The 21,186-nt window shown below is 40.9% G+C and overlaps 1 protein-coding gene across 3 annotated transcripts in view; it reads left to right on the forward strand.

Annotated features, from left to right (window-relative positions):
* Positions 1-21,186, forward strand: part of ccser2a (coiled-coil serine-rich protein 2a) — a 67,554-nt gene that overhangs the window by 41,353 nt on the left and 5,015 nt on the right. Inside the window, exons 7-11 of one of the 3 annotated variants that reach the window (XM_037782770.1) lie at positions 2,206-2,271; positions 2,407-2,526; positions 9,473-9,619; positions 19,274-19,358; positions 20,908-20,947. In XM_037782770.1, coding sequence (XP_037638698.1) covers positions 2,206-2,271; positions 2,407-2,526; positions 9,473-9,619; positions 19,274-19,358; positions 20,908-20,947 — 458 coding nt within the window. The remainder of the gene's footprint in view (positions 1-2,205; positions 2,272-2,406; positions 2,527-9,472; positions 9,620-19,273; positions 19,359-20,907; positions 20,948-21,186) is intronic. The other 2 variants (XM_037782771.1, XM_037782769.1) reach the window with 2 other exon arrangements.

Below are 21,186 nucleotides of genomic sequence, written 5' to 3' on the forward strand. Positions count from 1 at the left end.
GTCGGTTTGTAACATAGACTGTATATAAGAAGTGGACTTAGTCACCGTGACGTCACCCATTGGTTTGTGGACTACGGTTTTGAAGCCTTGAGTTCAGCATTTTCGGTCGTCGCTATCTTGGTTTTGTCCATCGCCATCTTGGTCTTTTACAACCAGAAGTGACACGAGAGTGTGGAGCTTAGTACAACCAAACACTGAATAAGACATTTTCAGGTGACCAAAATGTTACAGTTAACTTTCAGTGCCTTGGTAGCGTCCTGTCAATCATAAGGTTGCCACACCCTAAAGCATACCCTGCTTTATGGTCTATATGACTCTAAATGGGAACATAATTTACTAAATGAACATCATTCTGTATTGAAGAAGACTTGAAACTAGCGATTGAGACCATAAACTCATGTTTACAATGTTTACTGAGGTAATAAATCAAGAAGTAGACCAGATGAGTCGCCCCCTGCTGGCCATTAGAAAGACTGCAAGTTTTAAGGCACTCCTGCATTGGCTTCACTTTTCATACCCAGAGGTTGCCCACTGGTTTGTTAACACAGCATTAAAAGTTGGCCCCGTCTCAACTACACCAGAAACGCCCGCCTCCTGACCGCAGTTAGGGTTAAGATGCTCGCCAGCGGATGAAAGCCAACCCCAGATTCACTCTTCACACACACACAATTTTCGGTGCTGTTTGTTCGGCGCATTTTCATAGCTTCCTCTTGAATGCGTGCTTACTATCTGGCACCTGGGTGCTACGTTTTTATAGAGGTTGACGTCCAAAAACGTCTGGAGCACAGCAAACAAAGAAAATCCAGGCAGAGGACAGGGTCTCTGCAGATACAGACACCACGACACTTTTCTAGTGGGTCAGAAGTGATAATTGAGAGGGTCAATTTTTGTATGAGTCTATACATTATTTTTTAGGAAAATCTAACTCATTGTGTCTTTAAGTTTGCCAGGAGTACAACACATCATTGTCCTCAGGTGTTCAGCATGAGCGACATGAAATTTTCTGACAAAACTGAACTAAGTTAGTTTTAATTTTTATTGTGAAATCCGTTAAATGGAAGGAAGAGACAGGGAAGAAGAGGAGATAAATAACAGATGTCAGCTATAGAAATGTGCTCTTGCATATGAGATGAACACACAAAACCCACGCTCCTACAACACACACAACCCCGTCTTTGAAATCGCCGAAATGCACAGAAGCGCAAGCACTTCACACTGCACACTCTGTAAAATGAAATTATCTTGAATGCCTCGACTCAATTTACCATCTACAGCATAAAAAGCGGTATTTGCGTTTGGATTTAATTGAAGTGTCTCCTTCAGATGTGTTCATTGTGCTCACTGCAATTAGGTAACGCTTTGGCTGTATAGCCTCAAGAGGGAAAATATTTCGGCCCATTAGTAACTCTGTTCGTAATTGTATTTTTTTTAGTATGATGTGGAGCTCAAGGCAGCGCCTGTAAAATGAGCCTGCAGCCTTGCTGAATCCTAATCGGTCTGTGCTTTATTGTGCTAACAGTCAGACATCCAGATATGCTGGTTCCAACTGAATTAATCTACCTGACCTGAATAAGGAGCAGGTGGCATGTAGTGTTGAAATTAAATTTATATTTTAAGTAGTTGACTGAATTATTTATCAACAACAATTTGATCATTTTCCACAAAATGAAATTTAATGAATTTTATAATTAGTCAAACTTCCAAGCATTTGCGAGCCACCGGGTCAGCCGTCACCATGTTGAGCGCCATGTGGAGGCAATAGAAATGCTTTTAATCTTGCATTTAGCACCTTTAATCAAACAGTAATAGGTAAAATAATAAAATAATGTAATTACAGTACTGCACTGAATATTCTGTCAATGAAAGATGAAATCTGGATTTGCTTTGAAAAAAAAACACACAAGTACTTATTTAAGCAGCCTCTGCAGACATGCTTTATCCGCAATGAAAAAAAATGTATTGAATGTTCAAAAAAACTCTCAGCTCTGCCTCAGGTATCTAACATTTGTGGCTGACAGTTCAGGGTCAGCAGAGTATATATGCTATAGAGTAAAGTTCTTCTAGCGAAATATTGCTCTTGAGGCACGCCTAAGGCAATTGTCATTGATCCAGCTCACTGTGTACTCTGTGTGTGTGTGTGTGTGTGTGTGTGTGTGTGTGCCCGTTGCTGTGCATGCGCGTATGTGTGTGTGTGTTTGTTTCCAGCTCGAGGATACCGACCCTCCAGCGGATGTTCCTGAAGAGATTGAAGACAATAGCACTGCATCACAGGTAGGAAACTTTATCTCAAGTTTATAGCAGTGATTGATTGGATATGCTGTATATATATATTCTTTATTTTTCTCCAGTTTCCTATTGAGGTAGTCTGCTACCACTACAGTATACTGTATGTGTGTGTGTTTTCAGTTGGAAGAGCTGATTAAGGAAGTGCAGGTGCTCAGAGTGGAGCTGAGGAGTCGAGACAAGACCATTGCTCAGCTCACATTGCAGTGTCAACAGCTACAACAACATCAGCGGGAACAAATGGTGAGTTGGTGTGAACAAGTCTGATTCAAGTGAAAAGTCTGAAAAGGGGACCGTATATAGTACGCGGGGGAATAGATGTAACTGTTCAATTCCTGGAATACATTGTACACCTGTCTTATATTTGGGACTCTGACAGACATGAAACAGAGTGTAGGGCATGCACATCCAAAAGACTTCTACAGGTACTGGGACAAAACACAAATGGAAGGCAAAAGTCTGACAAAAGATCTGATATCTCCCAACAAATAGTAAATCGGTTTGACGACGCCTGACAAAGATCTCTGTTAGATTTAAATGTTGCTCTGTTAAATTACTTTTGCTGGGAGCTGCGAGTATGATGGTGCACATCTTTTTTGTCTGACTTTTACTCTGACAGAAATGACACTAGATTAGACGGTTGACACTTTTTATTTAAGTACAGTATGTTGTTTCTGCTATTGACGTCTGTTGTTTGATGTTTTAAAGGTATTAAGTATATAAAGCATTTTAATAATGAGTCATTAGTGAGAATAGAAATAGACAAGATCAACGCTGAGAGGATTGACTGCTTGTGCAAATTACACATTTATATCAAAAGAATGAATGATAATATTAGATAAATTAAGTGCAAACATACAGTGTATGAATAATGTGTGTCAGACACATGCTCTACGTTCTAATATTCATATTACCATATTATTTAGTATGTCAGAAAAGTCAAAATAATAGCTTCGCTTATAGCTTAACTAGCTTTAAAACTGAGCCTGCTACAACCTCCAAAAGATTGATTGCGTTAATACGATAAAGAAATTAGTGGCGTCAAAACGAATTTGCGTTATCTCGTTAACTTTGACAGCCCTACAAAATACACATCAAATACATTTTCCCCAAAGATGGTTTCTACCATTTTAGGTAGTTCTTATCACACTGATATCTTTTCAAGTGTTCATTTTTCTTATAGGTTTGGTTTTAATTACTTATTTGATGCTATAAAAAAGGGTTGAGACGTATGTACGCTTTGTCCGGGACTGTCCCGGTTTCAAGCCCGGGTGTCCCGAGTCCCGACAAATATCTGTAAAACATTCAAATGTCCCGGTTTTCAACACTCAATAATAAATTGTCCCAGTTTTCACCTGAATTTGAATAATGATAACAATATCATACTTACATAGATGTTTATCATATTCTGTCCCACTCATTCATTTACTTGTGTGCCGAATATAAGTATATATACAGAGAGCCAGCACAGCGCACCCCACTGTAGTCTCTAACTAGAGTGATGTTGCGCGCTGTCAAGCCACAGAACCCCCCCCCCCTGTGCTTATGTGCACGTCAAACATGTCGTTTTGATTAATTATTCTACACAGTTCCTTCTGCGCATCAACAGGCATTTTGCTCCTCTTATAACTCCCTCAGGACCATCCGTTCCTGTCAGTCTTTCACCCGGTGTCTCCATCCTGGACAAATGTCGTCTGAGCTCCACCTTTTTAATTATAGTGGCTGTGGCGAGCAACATGATGTGATAGAGATTGTTCGGGTTCAAAACTAAAGTTGGAAAAATAATTCCCATAGTCTCAGACAACAATAAGTTTCTTCTGAGGAAAACTCAACAGGACTCCCAAACTGTCAGTGTGTCATGACGGGGATTGCCCTGTGATGAAAGGGGGTGAAAGTAGTGAATGTGATAAATCATGATTGTCGCAGCCTTTAATGCACCCTCCTATAATAATGCCTTCTCTCTGATCCCACTCCATGCTCAAATGCACCACAAGTGCGCCAAGTTAGCCATCCTGATAAAAACGCCTATGGTGCCTGCATATTAACGCACGCACGTGGGCGCGCATGACCGTGCGCTACACTTAAGGGTCTCGGTTTGGGGGTTTTGAAAATATGGTCACCCTAGTGAGACGTCATGATTGACAGCTGCTCCGAGTGAAGTAGTTGTGGAGCCGGAGGCTCGGGAATTGTACGAGAGAGGAGATGTAACTTTAACTTTCCATAACTGCCACGAGGCTGTGTAATAGAACATGTGTCAATTTGATCATAAATGTAAGTTGGGTTAGTTGTTGTGTCTTTCTAGCCAAACAACTACCGTGGTGCTAACTACTGCGCAGACTCTGGCTCCAAATCACGTCAAAATCTCAAGATGACAGCTCCCAAATCCGGGATATTTTGGCTTCACTTTTGTACAGTGGTAAGAAGGGGAGACATCCATCATCCATCTATATATAGTCTTTGGTCTGACAAGAAATAAACACAAATGCATGGTTTGGACTTAATGTTGCCAAACCATATTTACTGTTATGAAGGGCTGTTAAATAATAGCAGCATCTTTATTATCTTTATGATAAGATGCTAAATATAGTAAACATTTTGAGAAACGTTCTACATGAAGTATCTATGAATGACACCTATGGTGATGCTCATCACTGACAAGTAAATGATCAATGCTCATACACTGTGAATGTCAGAGCAACACGTAGAATATCAATACAGGTTCATCTTCAGCTGAGTATTACAGGATCTACGCGTGTGTTCCTCGAGAATGTACAAACAGGGCTGTAATAGCTCCCGAGCTCATATTTACTGATTACCTTCATGTAGCTTTCATGTGCCGCAAGCATGTACTGTAGCTTCTCTTCTGGTGGTTCACCTCCCTGACACCAATTCTCTTCACAGATCTGAGATGGTAAAGCACGTCTGGGCACAGCCTTCTATTATCTTTTGTTTACACTCATACGAGATTTATCAGATTGTATGAAGACAAAGCGTGAAAAGGAAAGAAGAAACAATAACCTGTGTAGCATATTGAAGACAGACGGAGAGGGATTGATAAAAACACACAGTGTGAAAGGCACATGATACGTGTACAGATATCCACGGTTCTGCTTTCTACTGATCAGTGAACACATACCGTAGTACCCTTCATCGTAGTTCAGTTTCTGCTCAGTATGTTGCTGGACTCCCACGTGCACTTGTGTGTGCTTGCACGGTTACGACTGCCTACCAATAACCTCCGTTCTGTTCGCTTTTAGCTGGCTCCATCTCCACTCTCTAACATTCATTAGTGTCTCGACCAGGCTCGCTTGTTAGCAAAACAACCGTGAGCTTGGCTGACATTATTCAAAGCCCCGCCATATCGAGAAATACCAAAATGTCAAAGCGAGGCCTGTCCTCCAGCGTCCGTACCGCTACCATCCCTCCAATTAGAATTAGCACACACCCACAGCAGGTTCCTCAGCCAAGCACAATATTGTTGCACCCTCACCCGCAACAAGCAAAGAGAGTAAGATGAGAAAAAGCTTGGACGTATTTTCAGATCTCTGTCTGACAAGGCTGCACATGTGAAGATGTTGGGGAGAGTAGAAAGAAGATGCGAGGGAAACATATTTGCTCTGCTGAAGCACTATGTGGGCACTTCGGGAGCTAGGTTAGAGGAATGCTGAAAATGGTTTGTGTTCTCATGGCCTCTGATGTCCCTGCAGGACAGGATTGAACAACCGTGAAGCCAGAAAACAAATAAACACATCAGGCTTGGATCAGTTCAATGTGCCGACAAACCCTGGATTTTTGGTTGTGAGAAAAGACTAATGCTGGTTCAGAGCAGTGGGCAACCTCAGGATCTGAAAAGTGAAGTCAATGCAGAAGTGCCTTAAACTTGCTTTCTTTCTAACAGCCTGCAGGGGACAACTCCTCTGGTTGCAAAAGGAAGTCTGATTGTATAGAAGTCAATGAGAAAATGAGCCTATTTCTCACTTGATTTATTACCTCAGTAAACATTGTAAACATGAGTTTATGGTCTCAGTCGCTAGTTTCAAGTCTTCTTCAATACAGCATGATGTTCATTTAGTAAATTATGGTCCAATTTAGAGTCAAATAGACTATCTCGTGATTGACAGGTTGCTACCACGGCGTTGGCCAGTCTAGGTGATGTCTGTGTTTTCGACTTTAACCCTTTCACAGTGTGTTTTCAGTTCATGAAAGTTAGTTGTAACATCCTGAACTTCTAAAAATGTCTTATTTAGTGTGCGACTAGGGCTGTCAATCGATTAAAATATTCAATCACCATCATCGCATGATTGTCCATAGTTAATCGTGATTAATAGCAAATTAATCACACATTTTTTTATCTGTTCAAAATGTACCTTAAAGGGAGATCTGTCAAGTATTTAATACTTTTATCAACATGGGAGTGGGCAAAAATGCTTGCTTTCACATATCTTGAGGTCAGAGGTCAAGGGACGCCTTTGAAAATGGCCATGCCAGTTTTTCCTCACCAAAATTTAGCGTAAGTTTGGATCATTATTCAACCTCCTTGGCAACAAGCTATTATAATATGGTTGGTACCAATGTATTTTCTAGTTTCATATGATACTAGTATCTTCACTCTGACTTCAAAACTGAGCCCACTACAACCTAAAAATCGCAAGTCGCATTAATGCGTTAAAGAAATTAGTGGCGTTAAAATGAATTTGTGTTAAAGTGTTATCGCGTTAACTTTGACAACCCTACAAATAACCAACATGACAACGGCCAAAATGTTAAACTCAATGCTTCAAAACGGCAGAACACAAAACAATGGGTGACGTCACGTTGACTACGTCCACTTCTTACAGTATATACAGTCTAGGTTTCATAGTCTGTGAAGATTGCCAATCATCTGGTTCACGTGATATCTAGAATTAGAAAGTCAAAGGCTACTGGACCTGCTGCTTGTCCTTGAAATTGGTCAAGAAATAGTATTACAGTTGGTTAAGAGTCAGGTATACAGAGGGAGGTGAAGTGTTACAGAGAAACTGCTGAGACAGAAGGGGGGGAACAGTTGACTGAATTGAACATAATGGAGTAATAAGAAAACAATAGAGTAGCTGTGTGTGGCAGGGAGAAAGTCTGTTTCAGTGTGTGTGTGTGCGTGCGTGCGTGCATGCGTGTGTGTGTGTGTGTGTGTGTGTGTGTGGAGGGCTGAGAGGAGAGAAAATGGAATAATGGGAGAGAGAAAAGTGGCGCTATCAAAGACAGAAAACTGATTTCTCAGTCTGACTTGACAGAATGCAGTTCTGGATGCAGCTTCCACCGCTGCTGAGGCAGACTGCTTGTGATTATGCGCTCGTCTTGTTTGAGCTGCATTGAAGTTTTCACCAAAGCTGGCAAAAACTATCAATTTCTGTCGGATCCTGCCATAGACTTTGCAGCCAAGCACAAGTTGCTCTGCTATTTATTCACATATAAGAAAGAAGTCATGAGATTCAGTGCTAAATCTTCCACCAGAAACGGTAACAAAATGATTTAATGCACCTCATCAGCTGCTCTGACCTTTATCTCAATATTGGATTGAGTTAATACTGAACGCTCACATGTATTACTCCCATCAGTTAGTCAGTCAAAGTGGTTTTAGCACATTAAAACGGAGGTAATTTTCTGTGCTTAAAGTGAATATCAGTGAGTTTAATTTACTGCAGGCTTTTTAAATTACCATGTAAGGGTAATTCTAGCCATTTTACAACCTTGGCTTGACTTTCCCTGATTTTAGCCATCATGCCTGTCAGTTCTAATCAAAACCACGCAATAATCTGCTGACAGTTTTCTACCACATTCGATCTGAAGAAATTGAGATGTAAAAATATGCATTTTCTATTTTTTAAACGTCAATTTTATTCGTGAATTTAAAAGCAGCCACGTGCAGAACACATTGCACATTTTCTGCCAATTATAGTTACTGCTAAATAGGAGATATTAAACCCAACAATGAGTTCTTGCTTTCTTTTATTCACACTCTTCTAATTATCAATGTCGGTGCTTGAAGTGGGAAAAAAAATAAGTGCCAGTAGTCTTATTCACATGTTGGCGTGTGTATCGGCCCGTATCAGAAATCTCTTGTGACTTGTTCCTATTTATTCATTATTTCTTTAAACATGTTATACTGTCAGTCATAATCATCTGTAGTTTTATTGCTATTAATATACTTGGGCTATGCATCTTCTATAGTAGGCCTGTAACACTCCAATCATATTCCAGCTGGAACATTATAGGGTTAAGGTGGTGTGTTTGTATATTAGCATAGTGTTAATAGTTAAAGCGCTTTCCTGTGTTATTTTACGCCTATAGTCGGGTATCATTCAGGTTTTAGGAGCAGTACAGTCAGGATGCTCCTACATATTATGTAGCAGGATAAAGAGATATAATCTCAACTTTAATAAAAGATACAAGGAGTTATTGGGTTTGGGAGTTTTTGACTCAAAACTATGCAATTGACATCATTTTGGACCATTATTATTACTAGTTAAATGATTATTTTATTATTTACATATATCACAGCCTTCGTCTGAACATTTAATTCTTCTGGAAATGTTTGCCCTATAAGAGCAGATTTAGAAAACTTTAAAATAATGTGTCATTCATTATATTTGTTCACAAATAAAAAATGTTATGACGAACAACTATTCTACAAAAAGGTTGTGAACATTGTATTGATAAATTACAGCACCCCCCTCCCCTGCGTCGGCTCGTCCAGATGCTCTCCAAATAGTTTTTATGTTCATACGGCTTATGAGGCGCGGTGCAAATACGCTGGCGCTGCACCGTTATGAATCGCCATTATGAATCTCTCAGAGAACCTGATATGTAGAGGGCAGAAAAGAGTACCGGCAGCCTGTGAGGAGTGCCGGTGCGCAATAAAATGTCACGGTACGCCGAGGAGTAAAATGAAGAAGTGCCGGTACTGTGAGTACCGGCCCACTTCGAGCACTGATCAAAGTAGATATCTATTAAAGTATATATTTTTTTTAAGTTTCAAGCCATTTATGATTTAAACATTGTATTGAGGTGGTTCTAATTTCACTATGATTTGACTGTGAATGACAAGCTTATTGCCAGCATGAATGTAGAAGTAGGAAAATGTGGCCCAGGTTAAAAATAAGATAATAAATACAACATTCAGTCTTTGATTCATTCATTCTCGTCCCCTCAGCCTGCTCAAGGACGGCCGGTCAGGTGCCAGTGCCACCACCAGAGGGCTCCCTCGTCCCTACGACAGAGCGACAGACAGATGGACAGACGGATGCCGCATCAGTATGACAAGGCCACCCAGACGTACTGGAGACCACCGAGCCATGCTGTGAGTCCAAACATTCACAGCACCCATAACAGACGTGCTCACATTTGTTTTTGCAAAACAGGAGTGGGTAAGAATAAAAATGTGTGTGTTTCACCTCATTTCAACAAGATATTATTATCATTATCAGCACTTTCCTGGTGCAGTGGTCTCAGTTTAACAGTCGTACTGGGATAGACTGGTGATCGAGCGTGCAGTATGTTGCTGAGTCACTCAGCCAGTTTTCCCATTTGCTTCTCTCAGACCAGCCATGCCTGAATCGTTCGATAACTGCACCATGTCCCCCCTCTATGGAATACAGTTCATTTGGTTGTCACTGGGCTTGTCACTCTGTCTCACGCTCTTAATACCCAGAAACTCACACTGAACAGGGAGTTGTGAGGCTGGTGTTAATATGCGAGTGAGTGAGTGAGAAAGAAAAGATGAACATTTGGAGGGTGGGAGGAAAAGAGAGAGAGGGTTTCATGGGAGGAAGAGAGGCGGGAGATGGATAGATATGTGTTCAGTGTGTTCAGTGTCATGCCACAATAGCGTGCTGTGCGGCAGCCAAGTATTGATTCAATAGCAGGAGTGCCACAGGCAGGGTGCCTAGTAAACACTCCCCTAATTGACCTGCTCTCAGCCCTCAATGGGTGACGCACCCACATACTCACACACACAAAGAGGCAGAAATAAGCAGTATAAGGAGATTATATAGAAAATTCAAAAACATTATACAAAAGAGATTTCCAGTGTTATCGGTATAATTGTATTAATAAATTATAGAAACGATGCCCTGCCTTTGTCAAATATATATTATTATGTAGTACACAAAAGGAAAAAATAAAGGATAAAACAAGCCACTACAGTAGGGTCCTGCTTACCACAAGAGCATATGGTCTAACAGTTGCTATGGCAACCTTCAAAGCAGGGCTAGCTGTGCTCGATGGGAAGCATCTCCGCGGTGGGAACATCTACCTGTGACCTGTAGCGCCTGCCTGGTGTGCAATAAAACACCGTCAGATGGAGTTTATGCTTTTCTCTCTGTTCTGTTTTTAGATATGTTTTTGTCCCTACGTTACTACGCCATCAGCAGGGTGGAGACTATTTCCTGCGCCGTGGGGACAAACACATTCTGTTAGTGGCATTTTATTTTTCAGAGCATGTGGTTGCTCTAAAAGGTTAGCTGTGAGCTCTTTTGTTGCGTTTTTTTTTCTCGACAAGGTAACTAGAAAAGAGAACGCAGAGTAAACAGAAAGAAAAAGCTGTTTCTCTCTCTGTTATTCAAACTTTTAGATGGTTATCAAAGCTCTCGGTCTCGCACTGACAGGTTTGGCACCTTCAGCAAGCCCCGGGTTCACAGTGTTCCTCAAACAATGCTTTGCTTTTCACCTCTCGTGTTTTTCACATTGTGTGTTATTCTGAGTCTGTCTCTCTAGCTATTCTCTTTCTAACCCCTGCCATTTTTTATACAAATATTATTTTCTTTGTTCCCCGCTCGCACAGTCTTTACTTCACTCACGCGCACACACACTCATTCATAATCCGCTGTCACCTGTATTGTTTTTTCTCTTCCTCTCGCTCTCTGAAATGCCCTTTCCTGTTGATTTTTTGCTCCTCTGACATTTAAAGTGCCGCTGTATCGCAGCACTGGAGTAGCTCTTGCTTTCTGATAGTATTTTTTTTCAGTGCTAAGCTGAAAGGATCAGCCAAGAATAATTTTGATGTCAAAAGGCCAGTTGCTATAATCTTTTTATAGCTTTAATGCTGCTATCTGTTGCCTTATCCGTAGCCCACAGGGGTAATGTGCACCCTGGAACTGGGAGGTCAAGAGTTGAGTCCTTGGCTGGGTCTTATAAGCAACTTGACTTGGGAGAAATCTCGCTGTGCTTTGAGCTTGGATTAAGAGGATAACAAAAAGAGTAAGCTTGTGGTCTATGACCCTTGGGCATGGCTATTTAGGAACATTTTCTTTTCGGTGTACAGTTCATTACTCCTGCAGCATCTTCAAGCAGTTGATATAGTCGGGGCCAAAACTGATATTGCAAATGAACGCCTCTGGGTAAAAGCAAACAATCTACACCCAGTATTAATATTTAACCCCTTTACATGTGTTCTAGTCTTGTTGTCATCTCAGAAAATGACTTATGGGTCATTTCATCATTGTATACTTAAAGCTGGTAAAATCTGAATATTGGAATACACTATAAACATACCCGACTACTAACTACATAAAAAAAACTAAAATATAAACATTGAATAACCTACTATATATATTAGTAGGTTTGCAAGTGTGCAAGTTACAGTGGTTTTTTTTTTTTAAATAAAACATAATTGAGGTAGTAAATGTGCAATTGTAGATGTGCAAAATTCAACGTGCAAGATTACTGCAGGAGCAAAAACAGAAATCGACTACATGTGAAACTCACAGAGCTGTTGTGTTAAATGTACATAGAAATTGTATTACATTTTATTATTTTTGTTTTCAAATTTGACCATACTATAGACTGTAGAGATGCTTCTTATTTTTTAGATTTTTTCTTCTTATGATTTCCATTACTGCTAAGATAATACTCAGTTAGCCAGTATTGAGTGTTATATCCATTTGTATTGTTTCAGCCTATTTAGCATGACAATGTTCTGAATGTTAATATTTTCAAAGTCTTGTCTTAGCCCATGTTATCCCTTTTGCCGCAATGCATGTTTTGCATTGTGTAAGTTAATGTATACTCAAAACAAAACAGAGTATACAATCTTCTTATATTAAAAAGGTCCCTAAAGATAAATATATTGAAATAAATAACATTCAAATTAAGTTTCCTTATTGATCTTTTATCTATGTCTATGAAAAATTAAGCATATGCATATTATGTGAAATTGGACCATTTGACCATGGCAGAGCATGAATTGAATATTTGAATATTTAAGGGTTTATAAAAGTCACCAGAAAAGATTATCAGGATGACAACCACCTTATTCTATGGGTCCCTTCTAACCAACAAAAATATGATGTCAGCTTTTACCCAATCATGTTAGTAAAAGTCATATCAGAAGCACTATTCTGAATTGGCCCCCTGACTAATATATTCTCCTCAAGAGAGCCATTCATTTCCATCATTTTTTCTCAGCAAAAAACATTGTGTGCTATTGCTCTGGAAGCTGCTTTAACTCACTGTTGGTGATGAACTTACTTCTTCTCAGTCTGTAGGAAGGCTTTGGCAACACATCCTAACCAACTGCTTGGGGCATCGGCTCCAGCAGCGTCCCATTTCAATCTGCTTACAATCCAATTCTGAGTCCAAAAGCATGCTCAGGAGAAAAAGAAGTCTCACAATATGGCATGAGTATATGTCTGTCAATGTACAAGACGCAGAGAAATAGTGGACGCAGCAAGACACACATGCAGTGTAGCAATAGAAGCTACTTAAAGCAGCAGTGGGTAGAAATGGTAATAGGAAAACAGGTGTACTCAAGATGTTTCTGAAAAAATTTGAGGTGAGAAATAGGCATAACAGTAATCAAATATTGATTCATATTTGGTCAGCGCTGCTTTGACCGTTTGATCGGAGTTCACAAGTGATTGACAGCTGCCTCCGTAAAATGAACAGCCAAAAGGAACGCTCTCTCTCTCTGAAATGACCTGTGATTGGCCAAAGTCTCCCGTGATGGGCTAGATTCTTTAAAGCCTGACAACAGAGCCACGAGGAAGTGCAGACGTTTAGTTTTCTCTCAGAACACTTGAATTACAATATGCTGAAAGATTATTATGGAATTTTTGCCCAATGATACCAAAATACCCTCGCTTTAAATGTCACTTGTTGAGAAAAATAACCTTCTTGAATTGCTCCCCAGAGCAATCACAGCAGCAGAAATGTTTTCTGTGCCTCTTCTCTGCTTTTTCACAACAAATGAAACACAAGCAGTATGATTTTAGTCATTTCAGGCGTAGCTCAATAGAAAACTGCTCAGCCTTGTGTTTGTGTGCGTATCCGTTTGTGTTTTTGTTCCGAGAAGACCCTGATTGTCTGTGTGGGATGTGCCCACATGTATCTCTTGTACTCAAGTGCGGGGCACACTCAATGTGACTGAACAATGAGTTCAGCAGACTGAGGACCAGGGAGCCGACCTTGTTAATAACCCAGATAAACAAACACGCAGATGAGCAGTAGCAGTGAAACAATGGGCAACACAATAGGCAGTATTTCATCAGTGGCAGACAGAGAAGATAATTACAGCCACCCTCCTACTCCCTCTCTGCCTTTTAAACATCCTCTTCTTCACCTCTCGCACACCACCCTTCATGTCTTTTTTTATATCGCTCCTGCCGTCTCACTCTGTTATTTTCTCTCTTTCTGTCCTGCTTCAGTGATTTCTTTTTCTTTCCCTATATTTTTGTCTCTTGTCGTTCTTTCTTTGACGTGTTACTTCGTAGCTCCGTTGTAATTAGATCAATTTGCTGTCACGGAGAGAGCGAGAAAGAGAGAGGACAGGGAAAGGAGAGGCAGGGGGATTGAACAAGCTTCGTGATCAGTGTTAAGCTGCAGGTTGAAAGAACACGTTCTCCCCCTCTCAGATCCCGACATTACCTCTCCACCCACATCCCCTCTGTCTGCCCCCTTGCATCACAGACACACCATCACACATGCACGCTCATTAACACGCAACGCACAGCTGAGTCATCTCGGACAGGTGAGGATTTAATTGCCAAAGTCTGTGAAGTGAGACATTGTTCAGGCCGAACTTGCGGTATTAGCCGTAGCCAGCCACCAGAGGCTCCGTGTGTAGTGGATTTAGGGGATTAGCATCATGGATTCTTCTAAATACTGTTGTTATTTGATGAAAAGGTTGTGGGATTCACAAAGAACAACTTTTACGTGACTTTCAAATTCTTGTCCTACTTCGCCAAATTTCGCCATCTGCTTTTGGGACTCCGCACAGACGAAGTAGCTTAACAAATCACTACGAGAGGGGCCTCTAGTGAACATACGACCATTACTGATATGGTGGTTATTTCTGCTGAGGAGAATATGTCAAAACATGACTGCTCCATTTTATTTGTAATTTATTCCTGTTCTGTCCCGCCATTTCTTTTTATGCTCTCAGCTAAATGTCATTCTGTCTTGCTCTTTTGCAATAGCACAGTGTTTTTTAAGCCCTTAACAAGCACCTAGTTTTTTTATGTACAAACCTGAATATGACTTTCACAAAGAGAAATGTTTCCTTTTGGTTACACACATAGCCCCAGTATCATCTGAATGGTAACTCTTTGTTTACGGTCAAAAAATAAGTCTAAACTGATAACAAACATAATTTACAGAGGGAGGCACAAACATGGTAGTGTAAGGTTATTCAGGACTGTCCTGTCCTGAATGCCCTTTTGTTACAAACATAAACACAACTATTGTTACAATGACTTTGAGATCTTGAAATGCTTCACACTGATAGAATCACAAAGCTTTCTACTTTAACCTAGAAGGCGTATAGTCAATCTATGCAGTCTGACCTATGCTCTATAGACTAATATTCATCAGTTTTCATTCATTCCTTCATTCATTTTTTCCCCCTGCTGGAGAATCTCTCCATTTCTCTCTCCTTCTCTCACTCACTGAGGGCCCTTTCAGACACAACGCGACAACGGCACCACTGCGCTCTGAAACCCATTATTTCTAGTGGCTTGCGCCACGCCTCGACAGCTTTTCACTCCGTCGGGGAAAGGCCAACTTTGGGCGCTGCACGCTGTGATGTGCGCTGAACTGAAACCGCGTTCTGTCGGGAGCGAGCAGCTCTTTTCTGCCAGGAAACAACATTTGGTGTAGCTTTTTTTGTGGCTTGTGGTGGAAACAGTAGGTCTCATACACACAGTACAGTAGCAGAAACAGGTTGTAAAAACGTAAAGGAAAAAAAAGGTTTGAAAATTGTCATAAATTGTGAGAAATATGGGAGAATTATGACGTCGGGAGGAAACCGGGAGAGGACAATGAAAAACGGGAGTTGCTGCTGTATCTTATTTATTCTCAAAGATTTTTGTACCCATTTTTTTCCAATTTGCAGCCAAATTCCATGTGAACCAACTCTCTGCCAACTCTACCATTGTCCCAACACAACCTCCTGAGCCTTAGCAGGGGAGTGTAATACGTTGGAGGTTTAGACTATTCCACAGTGCCGTGGGGCAAGTTCACCCCCGCTGTGCAGGCAAGACCAACCAGAAGGAGTTTTGAGTGCAGCAACAAGGAAGAGAACCCATGCTTGTTTTCCACTTGTGATCAGTTGTGTTCATTGGAAAGAGCTGGAAGGACTTAGGCATCAAACCCAGGGTCTCTGCACTGGTGGGCGAGAAATGAAAGAAGTTTTGATGAAATTGATGGAATATGGAATATGGAAAACTTCTATATTTTCACAATTTCTGTCTCCCTGTCCTTGTAACGCTTCGTCAGCCCTTCATTGGAGAGTGTTGTAAAAAATTGACAGGTTAAGCAGCTGCAGAGGTCTAATAAAGCTGCCTGACACTGTCAGAAGCGTTGGAGAGCACACCAACATACCTTCTTGTTCTCGCCGCCTAAGGTTTTCCTCTCTGCAAATGAAGCCTCGACGGGAGGCTTCTGCCTCCCGCTGACGCCGTTGTTGGTGTTCAAGGAAGGACATGGACGAGAAGAGCTCGGGGGAACTCATTCCTCCCCCCCTCTAGCATACGCACTAGGTGGGCTCTGAAATAGCTTGGGCTGGACCTGCTGGGAAGTTGCTACCTTCCCCTTCTCATCTTCTATCTTCACTCTCTATCTGTTCCTTCTCCCCTCTGACAGATTGAATGCTTCTCTCGTCTATATTAGAGTCCTATTTGAGCGGCGGCCCCATCCACAACTGAGGAAAGAAGTGATAAGGTTTTAGTCCGTCTGTTTGCTTAACGTGATGGCCCTGCCGCCCCTTCACTTTGCCTTCACCCATGGGGGCCAGGGATCTTTGAATTGCTGAACCTGAAGATAGATTTTGTATCAATAAAGGGCTTGTGTTCTGTCAGGTACATTGAAATACACGATTTATGTAGCACAGTCACATTGAGCCACACTTACAATGATTCCAGCTGTCCCATTGGGCCTCAGTTACATGCTGAATCTATCCTAGTGGATAAATACCTATGGCTTTGCCACCTTCTGTGACTAATTATACTGTAAGTGTGAATTTATCATCCTCGCAAATTGTCTTACTGTGTAGCCCAAGACAGATGTACTAAAGAGACTTTGAAAAATATCTTCAGCATGTTCAGTAGACATACATCAAATTCCCAACTACTGATGGCATCACAGCTTTATGAAAAATCCCCCCACTTATATAACTTGTCCTTTCCAGTGTCACCTTGTTTTCTTTGTACTGCCTATGATGGAGTGCTCTTCTTCAACGGATTGCAGGCTTGGCACTAGGGATGGTTTATAATGGATTTGACTATATTTATGTAAAAACAATTATACAGTGAGAGGAAGAAATGGTTTCCAGAGTGGCCCGGGGAGAAACAACTTAAAGACAATTGTAAGTCTCCAGGTAGCGAATGTTTTATAGGATAATGAGTCTAATATTGTATCAAACAATGTGAGAAAATAATCTCCTGGGTTTTCGAAACTCTAAATTAGCAAATATATATACACAGTTTAGTGGCAAAAGGTGTGGAAAGCATTGTTTTGCTTCATGTTCGTGTTTGTGTTTGGATACTTAACAATTTCCTATTAACAAACGCTTAATAATGTGATGTGGTGGAGAACTTATAAGTGTATACAGTACTCTTGTATGTGTGTGTGTGTGTGTGTGTGTTGAACATTTCTGAATGTTGTCCATTTAAATACACATTCAGTGTGCAGCCAAACATTGTTCAAATCACAGAACTTTATTTTTGAGATCCCATATGCCCATAGACACCAAGTATGCATCAACTGTGGGGAAATGGGAACAGAATTATGTGCAAGACCTCTATATAGGATATTTAAATTTGAGCGAATAGTACTGCCATAAAAAGAATGGATTCTGGGTTGAATATTTCACTCAGTGTAACCATCATATATACTGTATGTATGTAGCTTCAATGAAGAGATGGAACAAGCAGAATATTTATGATACTGTCAGACAGTGTGGGATAAGAGTATTTTTCCAACGGAAAAGCTCCTTAAAGGGTAACTTTGGTAGTTTTCAACCTTTTGAACCTATTTTCCCATGTGTTTGTGTCTAAGTGACTAATGGGGACAACAATTTCTGAAAGTGGTCCACTATCGAGTGAGAGCGCTGCAAAACGAGCTGCGAGGGCAAGTGAGCAGCATCAATGTAACGTTCACTGAAAGTGCTTGTTTTTGCCACTGACAGGCTCAGATTGTTATTATAAGTGTCTCACAACATTATGGAAAGGACCCTACTTAGAATAAAACATTTTTCTTACCTTTTGCTTGATCCAGTGTGTTTGTTATTGTGTCCAAGTCCCACTCATGAAGAAGTTTCGTTGTGAAATCTGAATATCTGTATACTCTGGCTCAAATAAATACAGACAGCCATCGAATTCAAAGACCTCATCCACATTGTCGACATCATCTGAATATTCAACCATGACATTGAGAATCTTTTCTATAACACTAAGCTACACTTTCTGTATTCCAACACATCAAACTCTGACCGGCTGGCGTTTCCACCATGGATGTATTCCATTATTCCACTGTTGTCTTCCGGCAACACGTCACTTCGCCAGATTTCAGAACAACACTTCTCCTTGAGCGAGACTCTTTCCATAATGTCAGACACTTATAATAACAACCAGAGCCTGTCATGGCAAAAACAAGCACTTTTAGTGGACGTAGATGACTGTGCCAGCTTGCCCCAATAGCACTATGTTGCAGCCCGCCAGCAGCTACCGCCTACAGTGCTCTCCCTCAATACTGGCCCAATTTCAGATATTGTTGTTCCTGTTAGTCAGTTAAACACAAAAACATAGGAAAATAGGGTCCAGGTAAATCGTAATATGGAATCACAATACTTGTAGAATCACAATACTTAAAAATTGCAATACATATCAAATCAGCACCCAAGTAGCGTTACAGTATTGATTCGGGAAATAGGTCTATCGTCCCAGCCCTAGTATCTTGTTGCAAGATTTCAGAACGAGACTTCTCCTTTAGCGAGACTCTTTCCATAATCTCAGGGACGTATAATAACAATTAGAGCCTGTCATTGCAAAAACAAGCACTTTTAATGGATGTAAATGACGGCGCCAGCTTGCCCCAATAGGATTACATTGCAGCCCGTGAGCAGCTGCCGTCTGCAGCGCTCTCCCTCAATACTAGACCAGTTTCAGAAATGTCCCTTTTAGTCAGCTGGACACAAAAACATGGGAAAATAGGGTGCAGGTTGAAAAATATCAAAGTTACCCTTTAAGGGGAGACAAGAATTTCATGAATTTAATCAAAGAACTTTGCAGCAAATCTTTAGGATGGATTAACACTGACTTGGTGTATGAGTCTCTGTGTGTCAGCATACGTGTGCATATCTGCTTGTTTGTGTGTTGTGTAAATTGGGCTATTCATATTCATTAACAGTGTGTTTATGACTGGGAGTGTATGTGTGTTTTCTATGTTAGCATGCTTCTGTGTGTATGTGTGTGTGTGTTCTGGTACGTCATGCCTTTTGTCCTCTGTGTTTTTCTCTGCGTAGGGTGTGCTGCCCACCCCCTTGCTGTCCCCGTGGCAGGCACAGCAGCAGGGCTTGACCCGTACCAGCATGCCCCAGCGCAGACAGAGTGAGTCACTAACATCCTTTGCAGCCTCTTTCCCATCTTTTCATAACACAACTTCATACTGTAGCCTGAAAAAAATACTTCATCTCCAATTAAAACCCTCTAAACTACTGAAATACATTGTTTCCACTGTGCAATTACTGGATGATTTGTGCTGCGTGTCTCCTTTTAGATTAATTTGGAACAAGATTAGTAACATGTAAAATAGTTTTCCTTGTTAGTTTTACTAAACACAGTCTGACTTCTTGGCCCTTACCAATTAATTTGCTGGTGTCCTTTTCCCTGTGCTGCCCATTTCTAGCCTCAGTTCCCATTTATTAGCTGTGTTTAGTCACAAACTAGCTGACTTTGTTGATTTTCTAAAACCGGCATTTCTAACCTTCACTTTACCTCCCTCAACTGTCTGTAAAAAATAATATATCTACCATAATTTACAGTAGAACGTGTCAAAATACAAGGTAAATGAATGATATAATTGTTCCCCTAACAGAGGCTGGATCTTCTGCTCTTGAACAAATATTACACATGACTAAAGCATGATCTCTTTGTATATAAAAATTTAAATTGCAACGTTTTTCTGTAGACTAAAACAGTTCATTGACAAAGACAGGACTGCCGAAACAATGGCCGCACAGTCACAACAACAGTGAATCCCACAACAAAGCTTTTGTACTCATGAGGTAGCAAGTAGGGGAGGCAGAGAACGACTATGGGTAAATAGACTTCAGAAAATACACATATGTGCGAGAGCAAAGAGCAAAGAAAGAAACAAACAAACAGAGAGGAACCCACGCTGTGTTATTTTGATCTATCCCCGTGGGGCTCAGCTTTGTGCCGAGAGGGAAGGTGATAAAAACGTGGCACAGGGGTATTTTCTTTAAGTGTATATCAGGTTATTTCGATCTCAAGTGCACTTGTGCTCATAAACAAACATGTGAATACAGCCCAGCGTTCAGTCAAAGTGCATTCGTCCTCCCACCAGTAGATTGCATGGTCTGATTAAATAAAACACAGAATATCAAAAGAGTGCCTTTACAGTAGGAAAAACACAGTTATATTTAGATTTAAGATGATAAACAGCGGATTTGACTGCTAATGCTCTGACCTCCCACTGGGAGCTCTGGCTGCGGGAACAAACCAGCAACGAGTTCTTGCCAGTAATGAAGGTCTTTAGAAGTAAACATTGTAATTTTCAGCTCTGAAATCAGAGAAGGAATTGGACTCTGCACACAGGTCACGCTGAATGGAAGATGCACTAATTATATTTTGCTTTAAATTGTTTGTCGAGCTAATGCGTGACCTTTTCTTGCAAGCACGGGCTGGGTGTTAATTCTGGATTTAAAATGTTCTTAACACCAAGTGTCTGTCTTACATGTCTGTACCCCCCTTTTCTCTCTCTGGCATCTTACTCACCCCACCTCTCCCTGCCTTTTAACCCTTTTTTTCTCCTCATCTCATCTCTGTTCTCTGTCCCTGAAAAAACAATTGAATCTCCCATGTTCTCTCTCTCTCTTCTACCTTTGCCTCCCCCACACATAATGCCTATGAGAAGGAGTGGAGCACCTAGTGCAGTACTTCACTGACACAGCGTGGTACAGTAACGTTTCTTTAACATGCAGTTAACATGCTGCTGCCGCCCCCACCTCTTGCACGTTGGGCTGTGGTTTGGCGTCAAGAGGCACGACCGAAGCATGCCCTTCGACATCTTCGTCTGCATGCTTTGCGTTCGATTTTCAGTTGGGGTTTTGATCTTGTGTGTCTGTACTTTGGTTTGCACTTCTTAATGGAGGTCACAGTGATCATTTTTTAAAATTATTTTATATTTCATATA

Source organism: Sebastes umbrosus, chromosome 10 (genome assembly GCF_015220745.1).
Source record: "Sebastes umbrosus isolate fSebUmb1 chromosome 10, fSebUmb1.pri, whole genome shotgun sequence".
NCBI classification, from domain to species: domain Eukaryota; kingdom Metazoa; phylum Chordata; class Actinopteri; order Perciformes; family Sebastidae; genus Sebastes; species Sebastes umbrosus.